We start from the raw sequence: 11,562 nt of genomic DNA, 5'->3' as shown, positions 1-11,562 counted from the left end.
CACCAATGAAAACCTTAGCGGAGCATGGGTGATATACAAAAATGCTCGAGTCGCCCATTGACTTCAATGGGGTTCGTTACTCGAAACAAACCCTCGAGCATTGCGGAAAGTTCGACTCGAGCAACGAGCACCCGAGAATTTTGGTGCTCGCTCATCTCTAGTTCTGTCCTATCAGTTATTATCTCCCTTCTTCATTCTCACAGCATAGTCTTATACAGACACAGTAGTAGAGATACCGCTACAGTTCCCCCTCCTCTGTCTTCTAGCGTTTGGTTTATACTTGACTGATTTTTGTAGAATGAACATTTATATTTGTTTCTTATTCCGAGTACAGAAAGTCAGACATAAGACAAGACTTCAGTTAGGACACATTCACTTTATTGAGTGTTTCTTTATAAGACACATTTTGATGGTTTATATCACCAGACTCTCTTCCTCTCTTTATACATTTGTCATGTTCTGTTCCATAGAGTAGAGGCCACAGGTGTAATGTGTAGTTACTGATTCTTGATTAGTGGTTTTCTGTCTTTTTAAAACCTATGAAAAAAAGAATTTTGTAGATCAGAGAAAAACTTCATTAGATATTTCAGGAATATTCTAGACTTTTTTTCCACAAGCTGGTATCTAACTAGTCATTTTTATTTGAATGGGGAGTCCTGCACAGGTTCTCACCAGTGGCATGCCACCAATGGAGGCAGACCAAATGCTATGAAGCCCGCACCCCTCCATCCCATCCGATAAACCATGTGGAGTATAATACTATGCTGCTGGATGTTGCATACTATGTACAGCATAACCTGACTCCTCCCCAATCTCCAAGGGATGGGGAGGACTCAGTTCATGCTATGCATAGAACATGCAGCTTCAGTCCAGTAGTGTTCTGTTCCATAATATTCTACTGGTTACTGGAAGTTCAACAGTGGGGCCCAATTAATAGTTTATTTGGTCGAATGAGTGCGCGGGGCACTATTACTTAATATGTCCGCAGCAGGGAGAGTGTGCAGAAACAAGTCGTGGCTGGAAGAAGTCTTCATGGTGGTCTAGGTTGGATACAAAAGCAAAACAAAACTGACAAGTCCAGTGATCCCAGGTGCTATCTACTCTGACTGCAGTTAATTTCATTGTAATGACTTATCAGTTTTCCAAACTGGTATGTGACCATTATTTGGTGACAGTATTATTTAGAGGTATACTAGGAGGTGATAGGAACAGGTTTTTCAATGCATGAAATATATAATGAATAGTAAATATTGGGAAATTATAGTACCAGTGTTTCTGGCGGCGTAATGCGCCCCACCGCTCTACTACATGCATGTTACACACACAGCTGTGCTACATGTCATGTGCCTGATAAACACAGCTCTGCTACATGGCATGCGCGTTACGGACACAGCTCTACTACATGGCATGTGCCTGACAGAGACAACTTTGGTACATGACATGCACCTGACAGACATGACATGTGCATGGTACAAACATAGCTCTGCTACATTATATGCACGTCACAGACACAGCTCTGCTACATTACATACATTCACGCTGACTATACACATTACACACACAGCACATTACAGACACATCCTGACCACACTGACTGCTACATACATGTCACACACACACAGCTGTGGTACATGAGCGTGTGACACAAACACACAGCTGTGCTACATGCCATGTGCCTGACAGACACAGCTCTACTACATGGCATACACGGCACAGAAACAGCTCTGCTACATGACATGCGCATCACAGACACAGCTCTGCCACATTACATTTGCCTGACAGACATGACATGTGTATGGTACAAACACATCTTTGCTACATTATATGCACGTGACAGACACAGCTGTGCCACAGTACATGTGCAAGTTACAAACTCAGCTCTGCTACATGACATGCTCGTCAGAGACTTAGCTCTGCTAAATGACATGTGCATCACAGACACAGCTCTGCTACATGACATGCACGTTACAAACACAGCTTTGCTACATGACATGCGCGGCACAGACACAGCTCTGCTACATGATATGGGCATCAATGACACAGCTCGGCTACATGACATGCACATGCTACAAACACAACTCTGCTACATGACATGTGTGGCACAGACATAGCTCTGTTACATGATATGCACATGTTACAAACACAACTCTGCTATATGACATGTGCAGCACAGACATAGCTCTGCTACATTACATACATCCATGCTGACTATACATATTACACACACAGCACATTAGACTAACAGAAGCACTCACATACTCACTGACAAGTGGCCATAAGTAGTTTGACTAGAGCTGAGCAGCTGCATCTATCCCCACAGTGTTATAAAAGTTGACCTATAAACATACACTCGTCAAAAAAAATCTAGCACCTAGAAGTAGTTGTCGTTTTGCTGCAAAACTCTGCATGCAGTTACATCTCAGACAGATAGGCAAATAATTAGAGTTATGGTGTGATTAGATGAATGGTCTTGCCACTTGTGGCCCTAAAAGTGGTTCCACCCTTGGCCTATAAAAAGTCTCTCAGATGCTACCTGTGTGTAGTGGACCTCTTTTTCCACTTGTGTAGAGCTTGTTAACAACATGGCGCTTCTACGACACAATCAAAGAGTATTCGCCCAGTTAACAGAATGAGAAGGAACAGATTACTGGAATGTGAGAAGATGGATGGTCATATTTGCCCATCACCTGGGTCATTCTGACCAGACTGTTAGGAGATGTTGGGACCAGTGGATGCTTGAGGGCATGCACATAAGGTGACTGGACTCAGGACACCCTCAAGAGACCACCAGTAGAGAGGATTGTCTGACAAGCACGAGCAACTCCAACTGCTTTGTTGCCCTCCATCCAGAGACAGGTGGAGGACAACCTGTGTCTGTCGGAACCATTTCCAGGTCCCTTAGCTGAAGGACATTTGATCTCACGGTGCCAATTGCATGCACTGTGTTTGACACCCCTCCACCTTCTTCCCCATATGCAGTGTTGTCATGAACGATGAACATGGACTGCTACGGAGTGGAACTGGGTTGTCTTCAGCGATGCATCCATGCTTAGTTTGGGCACTGACAACGGCCGTGTTCATGGCTTCAATCCTGCCTTTGCTGTGGAGCAGAGCACTGTTCCCCTGCTGGTGTGATGGTCTGTGGACCAGTCGGTCACCCCAGTAGTGGTACGAGGGACAAGGGTAGCATAGCAATATGTTCAAAATATCCTGCAGCCACATGTATTCCTCTCATGGCAGGGCTTCCAAAAGGCATTTTCCAGCAGGATTATGCTCAGCCACACACACAAGGGTGTCACAGGAATTTATCCACAACACTACCATGTCTATGCCCTGCCAGATTTATCGCCAATAGAACATGTATTGGACCATCTGGGATGGCAGCTGAGCTTTAACAGCCTACAAGTTTGCATAACCTAGAAGCTCAGTTACAAGAAATGTAGACCAATATGCCGTAGGATGCCATACGGAACCTGTATACATCCATGTCCACCCGTATCACATCTTACTAAAGCCTCCCTTCAAGGGTTCAGTTTTCCAAAGTAAACTGTCCTTTTGCTCTGATATTGTAACCACTTACTTTCATCAACATTACAATTACACATAGAAAGTTTCATTCGATTCCGACAACTCCTTCTAGGTGTTTGATTATTATTTTTGACAATGAGTAAGTGTGAGAAACTCCATACACTTCCAAATTAATGCAAACTTTTTTTTATTTGCGATGAATCTGGAAATCCAGATATTTACTTTAAATGTTTTTGAACCATTTCAGACCACAGATTGCCTGGATGTCACAAAGGTTTTATGATATGGGCGCTACAGTGATCACCAAAGGAATTGCTACCCAATAAAGCTCATTTGAAAAAGTTAAAAGACTATACCAAAAATATTTACAGTAGAGATCGGGATTGTCAGATTTCATCAAATAAAGTCAGCATCAATTTGGAACTGGGGACACCTAGGAATTCCCTAATAGGATACTTAAAAATGGGTTTCCTAAAGCAGAAAAGCCTTTTAACAAACACCTAATTACAGAATGTCCTACATAAAAGTACTATAAAATGTTCTTATATGATAAACAGGAACATATCACATTGCTCCACAGTGTGAAGGATACAAACGAGGTTAAATGTTAAGTCATACCGTGATAGAAACACCATTTGGTTCCAGGGATGCTGTTGTCGAAGCAGCAGTCTTTCTGTTCACATTGATCCTTTGATATACTTGGGAATCCACAATCCTCTCTCTCGGTAGCAGACATTGCACAGTGAGCTACGACTGAACATGGACAAATCATTAATAATTTAGCAATTACAATATTATGGTTTCTGCCTCTATTTCATTTACCCTTTAATAATAACCAATGTTGCATATGAATGTCAGTGGCCTGTGGAGTAAATATGTTTTACACTGCTAATATTTGTAAGCAAGAGCCGTTTAACTGCTTAGATGCTTCGATCAATGCTGACCACAGTGTCTAAGCAGCTGCGTGGGGGGGGGGGGGGGGGAATAAAAACAAAAACACAACTTGTCCCTCACACCGCTCTGTCAATGCAAAAATAAAGTTATAGGTCTTGCAGTGCAGGGATGAGATAACATCCATGGAAAACTGAGAAAAATGGCCAGATTTAAAAAGGGTTAAAGGGGTTGTCCTATGAAAAGTATAGTTTGTAGTTAAATCAAGCCCATAATTATAAATATTTTTGTATTTACACTTATTAAAAAAATGTTTCTATCCCCAAATATTTCTGGACTAATATCAGAATAGCACCATCTACTGTTTCTAGCCGCAGATTGATGTCAAAATAGCTCCATCTTCAGTTTCTGTTGAAGAGCTTTTCTGTGTCCAGTCCGCCTCACTAAATTTTCTCCGGTGGTCACACCTACTCATTGTTACTTCTCAGCAGTAACTCTGTCTCCTCTCTTATCACTGGCTCGGCATCTCTTCTGACATCAGAGGCAATGCAGCTACTTCAGAGGCAGCCGCTTCCTGCAGCAGAGATCCCTCAACATACCAGAGCAGAAAGGGAAGCAAGACTGAGCAGATGGAACATTTACTGAGGTGGACACAATGGAAACAGGTGGCGCTATTCTAACATGGAATATCTGGGGATAGAGAGATTTTATTTAATAGATGTAAAAGCAAAAAAATATTTATAATAATGGTCTGGATTTAACTATAAACAATATGTTTCATACAACAACTCCTTTAAGGCTTCATGCACATGACAGAACTGTATATGACAGCACACTGATTTCCAGTTGATCTGTACTATGAAAATAGAATTGTTAAACTGTATTCATACTTAGCAGTCATATTATGTTTTTGGTGTGATTTTTGCAAAACCAATACCCGTCTGAGCTTGTCGGACTATGTCATAGACGGACTACTTAGTGCGTCGCTCAATGTATTGAGCTGTGGCTTCCAGTGCTGACACCAGGGGAGCGACAGGCAAGCTAAGTATCTTACATTCTCGTACTCCCTGGTCACCTACTTTCAGCCCATAAGCTTAGCTCGTAGTGCTAAAAGTAAGTGACAGATTCCCTTTAACCCATTGCTTTCTTATCCTCTTTCATTTCATTCTACAACCCACCTCTTTTTCTTGCAGTTTACCTTTTTCTTGCTACTTTTTCTACAGCTCTTATTCTTCTTATCATAGCTCAAAAGTAGGGCTTACAGAAATTTTGGTTTTGATTCACATTTCTTCATCTAAGTTTGAAAAAGGGTATTTCCGAGAGAGTAAAAATTTTTCCAAGTTTTCCAAGTTTTCACCCATCTGCTGGATAGGGAAAAGCTGATAGACTGGTAAGGGTCTGAACCCCACCAATCCCGAGGGGGCTCTATGTTCCTCTCTATTTCTGTCACATCACAGCAAAAGCAGCTCCATTCATTTCAATGGGACTGACAAAAACAGCCAAGCATAGCACTCAGCTATATCTGTCTGCCAAATGGCTGAAAACTTGGAATAATATTCACTCTTCAAAATACACCTTTAATTCCGCATTATATTATATCTTAGTTAGTCATCTTTGGTGAAAGCCACGTGGGTTTGTCTTATTACTGTATTAAAAACCCATATGATATAATATCCTGCTTTTCACAATTGGGAAACTAATATAAATTTAGGCTAGCAGACTATTTTTGAAAAGCTTGACAATAAGTGGACTTTTCCTTTTACATTGGAGTTGAACTATCATAACACTCAAAAGTGTCTCTCAGTTCCAAGAGGCAGAGGGAATGGGACTAAAGGAAGAGTTACTAGTTATATTATTGATAAATAGTCTTAGGAAAAAAAATATTAGACCTCTGATGACATACCCAAAGACAAGATCAGGAGTCATTTCTTACCTGAATAGCAGGGGGCATTATAATCGCCCACAGAATACTCCTCTGGAATAGAAACATATAATTAATAACTCAGCAGTGGACTGATAGAGGGATATAGGTCAAAATAACTAGTCTTTGCGAGAAGACCTGCAATAGGACAAGGATGATGATTAGTGGTAACTCCTGCATGAAGGCCCCCTCTATTCTTTGGATGGGAGAATATAAGTAGACGTGCCATAAAAATCTCCACACAATTGTGCTATACTCTGCCTAAGTAATGCAGCCATTCAGTATCAATAAAAGTACAGCAAACACAATGCACACATTACATGCACATATAAAGTGTCTAATAATGCCAGAAAAGAAACCCATAGTAGCGCCATATAAACCCAATTAAAAGTACTACAGCCAGCATCTTGATTTAAATTCAGTATGGTATAACAGACATTTAGATTGGGGATGGAGTGAGAAACCCCTAAATGGTTGAGATCCCAGGACAATTGTCCTTTCTGCCAGTGGTATGTCTAACATTAACGCAGCCGTAGACCACATATAATGTTTCATGTACCTCACACCTCCCAATATACATTATATCTAACACACATTATCATTTGTTGCTGTCTGCTGATGAAACTAGATTACTCTAGCGCCGATGATCCGGCCTCATTCAAAGTCGCTCAGATTGCTGAGTTTTCCCATTCTAATATGAATTCACACTGAAACTGATCCACTGAATATTGTCACTGGATTTTATGCTGCACTTCAGGGGTCACACGTACAATTTTCATACAAGCAAACTCCAATAGTGAAAGGTCCGGTGTGTCTAATGAAATGGCCATCCAGTATAAGGCTCTGATAGACAGGCTCTGGCTGTAAAAGGTACTTTTCACAAGTGTATACCAAAATGAAACCGCCAGTTTAATAGTAAAAATAAACAAAATCTTGGTATTTATATAGCTCCAACTTACTCCACATCGCTTTCAGGTAATTTATCACCTCCACTAAGCAGGGTACTCATTTTACCAACCTCAGAAGGATTAAAGGCTGAGTCAACCTTGAGCCGGCTACCTGAACCCTGCAGAGATTAAACTCGCAACCTTAAGGTCGTGAGCAAGAGCTTAGTACTGCATTTCTGCTGCCTTAACACTCTGGACCACACAAGGCTATTAAAATTACAAAAGAGTCTATTGAAATCATTTAAACAGGTGAACAGAATGCTTGGAAGTCCCATGTATCAATCGTTAATATGACTAGTACATTGTGAATACTCCATTTACAGCATTGTAGTACGTTGGTGTGGAGCTACGATAACACTTTAAATGTCAAGCTACCATTTGCTCTGTCTGCATATGATTGAATTGCTGTATATTTGCACATACCTGGATCATAGTAATCATAAATCCTAACATTGGCAGGCTGCAGATTCTCTACATGAGCTTCCCGTTCCATAGCAAAGGCAAGGCTTACAGAGTCATGAGTGAGCTGCAAAAGAGCCAAACAGAATGAATAAAATATCTTCATGTATAGGAGAGGCTGATCTATTAACTAGAGGAAGTGACAGACTAGTATTAAAGGAGATGTCCCGAGGCAGCAAGTGGTGTAGTAGACATGATAATTAGTATAAAATGTCTATTGATTTATATAAACCAAATGTATTATGTTATTGTAATGACTTTTAGCTCTGTGGAGTGTAATGGCCACACAATTTCATCATGGTAGTTGCCGGACAATGGCATGGAGAAAGATGTGTGGTATAATGTTAGCTGAATATATATATATATATATATATATACCTGTATTCAATATTGAGTGTTTTCCCAGTCCCTCCCCATCCCCCACACAGGACCTTCTCCAACAAAGGGATACCTACTTTCACTTTCAGATTCGGACACATGTTAAAGACAAAGGCTTCTACTTGAGAGAGTTGGGGAGAGGGGGAGGCGGGGAATTCTATATAACCCAGCGAATAAGAATATATATATGTTACTGATGTAATCTGTTAAACGCCCATAAAGGGCAGGTGTTATACTTTTTCAATAAAAGGCCCTGTCTGGATGTTCCTCCCAGGAGAGCCATGTTGAGCATGAGACTGATACCTTGTGTTTGACCTGGTCAGTGTGCGCATACTACTTCTACACAATTAGGAAGCTGCAGAATACCCTGAAGCCCGCTGGAGAAAACCATATTCCAGTTCAGTGGGTCTATACACCTCTGTATGGCCATAATAATGCACTTTGTAATGTACATTGTGCATTAATTATGAGCCATACAGAAGTTATAAAAAGTTTTATACTTACCTGCTCCGTTGCTGGCGTCCTCGTCTCCATGGTGCCGACTAATTTTCGCCCTCCGATGGCCAAATTAGCCGCGCTTGCGCAGTCCGGGTCTTCTCCTCTTCTCTATGGGGCTCCGTGTAGCTCCGTGTAGCTCCGCCCCGTCACGTGCCGATTCCAGCCAATCAGGAGGCTGGAATCGGCAATGGACCGCACAGAAGCCCTGCGGTCCATGAAGACAGAGGATCCCGGCGGCCATCTTCAGCAGGTGAGTATGAAGACGCCGGACCGCCGGGATTCAGGTAAGCGCTGTGCGGGTGGTTTTTTTAACCCCTGCATCGGGGTTGTCTCGCGCCGAACGGGGGGGGGGTTTAAAAAAAAAAAAAACCCGTTTCGGCGCGGGACATCTCCTTTAAACTCTATGGTCAGTATGAAAAATGCAGGATTTTTTAAAATATAGATTGCAACCAAAAATAAACACATTTTAAAGAATTTTTGGTAATGTTTGTTTTATTTTTAACACAAAAATAAGATTTACATAATAGGTCATTTTCTGATGACACATCCCTTTAAAAAGGAGTCTGTCAGCTTGAACAGGTTGTCCAAACTGCCAGCATCCATCATGTTATAAAACAGGAGAAGCTGAGCAGATTGTATATAGTTTTATGAGGAAAGATTCAGTGTAACTTGCATTTTACTCATTTCCACCTTTGCTCATTCTGAGCTGAACAGCCCAGTGGGTGGTCCTATCAGTGACTGATAGTTATATCTGAACTGTGAACCTATCAATCACTGATAGCACCACCCGCTGGACTGTTCAGCTTAAAATAAGCAAAAGTTGTAATGAGTAAAATACAAGTTCTACTGAATATTTCCCCATAAAAATATATACAATCTGCTCCGCTCCTCCTGCTCTATACCACGATGCCGCCGATTTGGACAGTATCTTCCAGCTGACAGATCCCTTTAAACTGTTCATATGTTTGTGAGAAACGTTTATGAAAAGCTGGATATGATGGTCCTCTCACTTTTCAAACATATCTGAGATGAATGTCTGTTCTTTTTTCTTTTTAAATCAGATTTATTTTATTAAACTCCAATCACATTTTCCATAAAAAGGCCAATTGTTGTACAAGATGGATTTGTGTCTTACCTTCTTCAGGTATATGGTGAGGTTTTGCGCTGACATTTCTGTTCTTTCCACTAGAGGATGTTTCTTCAACTAAGCAAAATAAGAGGACATGTTGTGTAAATGTCAGTTCTTGGAGGGCATCAAATAGCAATAAGTGACCAAAAATCTTCGAAGCTTTTCAGAATCACTTTTTTCTATTTAGTTACCATATTTTGGAGCAAATTAAAGGTTTAAGTGAGATTACAGCATATTTGCAATGAAACAGCTGACAAATGTCATCTATAAACGGGCGAATGATCATACAGCTGTAGCAGCGCTAACACAACTTCTGTTAGCACGCTACTAAGATAATGTGGCACTACACTATTGAGTACTGCATAGCAAACGGCACGATACCCAAATAGCGTAGCACTGCAGGTTATGCTGTTTCTGTCGCACCCGTTCACTTCAATGAAAACTACAGAAACGGTGCTGTGCTAAGTGCTCAGCTCTTTCTGTAGGCTCCGACTGGGTGGTTCAGTAGCCATAGCAATTATTTCACATATCAGCTATGAAAAACAATGATGGGAATAGCCTTTTAATAATCCTGTCACAATGTGGATCATTTTGCCCTCAATAGTAGACACAATGGCAATGAAATTAGGAAGATAGTGGTATGTGTAACTGCAGCCTGAATCTTCAACATACAGTAATATCTCAGAAGATATATGTGAAATCCAGCGCCAAAATTACACTAAATATCCCCTTTACTATAACATGATTATGAACAGCTGTACCATGACGAAGCTCGGTAATGCTTGAAACATGTAGGAGCTTAGCTACTTTTTGACAGTGAAACTTTTTAATGAATAAATACAGAAGTTTGTATCCACATTTTGGGCCTGGATCTCACATTTACCTTTTGGAATTACTCCTTAGCCATCTGTGCACTGGGATTCCCTGCACCTTCCCTATATGATGCACAGCCGATGACAATGCCTAGATTTCTTCTTACAGATGGATGAGCTATCTACTGATAACAAAAGTGCTTTCATAGCTGTTCTTACACTTGATGAATACAAGGCTTTTTTTTCCTTTCACCAAGAAGCCATATTCATATACAGCAAATTTGAAAAATATAGTGAAGTTGGCTTTGTCATCCGTGTTGCCTATAGCAGTCAATCATTTATTTTATGACAAACCTTGCCATCGCAAAATAAACAAAGCTGACATCTGGTTGGTTGCTTTGGACTACAGTTTTCCAGCTGAGTTGTTGCATGAGGGGCAATGATTCATTATAAAGGTTAGAATTAAAGGGGTTTTCAGTGGCTTAAAAAAAGTTAAAAGTGCTTAATATGAATAAATATTGAATGCTCACCTATTATTTTGCTCCCGTCCAGCACTTGACACCCATTGCATGAAACCCGGAAGAAAAGCCAGATGGTCACCTGCCATACATTGTGCACATGACTGCTCAGCTGCTCACAGCCTTCAGTGGTGATTCTTCCATAGCTGCTGAAGTCTATGAGTGACTGCGAGGTGATGTGCACAATGAACAGCATGTGGCCACCTGACGCTTCTTCCAGGATCCGTGTGACAGCCACCTGGGCAGCAGGGCTGGATGCGGAGTGTTTGGGATTGGTGAGTATTCAATTTTCATTCATTTTAGGCCATTTTACTCTTTTTTAAGTCCTGGAAAACCCCTTTAACTATTGGACATTAGTCTTCTTATTTGTTACCTTTTCCACAGTGTCCTTATCTGGAACATATCCAGACACATGATCCACTTCAATTATAGCCATATTAGTCTCTTCTCGTTTTCCTGAATATCTAAAATAGAAATCAAA

The 11,562-nt window shown here is 40.9% G+C and overlaps 1 protein-coding gene across 1 annotated transcript in view; it reads right to left on the bottom strand.

Annotated features, from left to right (window-relative positions):
* Positions 1–356: 356 nt before the first annotated feature.
* Positions 357–11,562, bottom strand: part of LOC136626160 (alpha-2-macroglobulin-like) — a 93,564-nt gene continuing 82,358 nt past the window's right edge. Inside the window, exons 32-37 of the mRNA XM_066600967.1 lie at positions 11,455–11,545; positions 9,758–9,826; positions 7,711–7,813; positions 6,353–6,394; positions 4,147–4,281; positions 357–537 (exon numbers count right to left, since the gene is read on the bottom strand). Coding sequence (XP_066457064.1) covers positions 512–537; positions 4,147–4,281; positions 6,353–6,394; positions 7,711–7,813; positions 9,758–9,826; positions 11,455–11,545 — 466 coding nt within the window. The 3' untranslated portion in view covers positions 357–511. The remainder of the gene's footprint in view (positions 538–4,146; positions 4,282–6,352; positions 6,395–7,710; positions 7,814–9,757; positions 9,827–11,454; positions 11,546–11,562) is intronic.

Source organism: Eleutherodactylus coqui, chromosome 4 (assembly GCF_035609145.1).
Source record: "Eleutherodactylus coqui strain aEleCoq1 chromosome 4, aEleCoq1.hap1, whole genome shotgun sequence".
Taxonomy (NCBI): Eukaryota; Metazoa; Chordata; class Amphibia; order Anura; family Eleutherodactylidae; genus Eleutherodactylus; species Eleutherodactylus coqui.
Note: the sequence above shows the minus strand (reverse complement) of the source record. Positions and strands in the feature narration are given on the sequence as shown.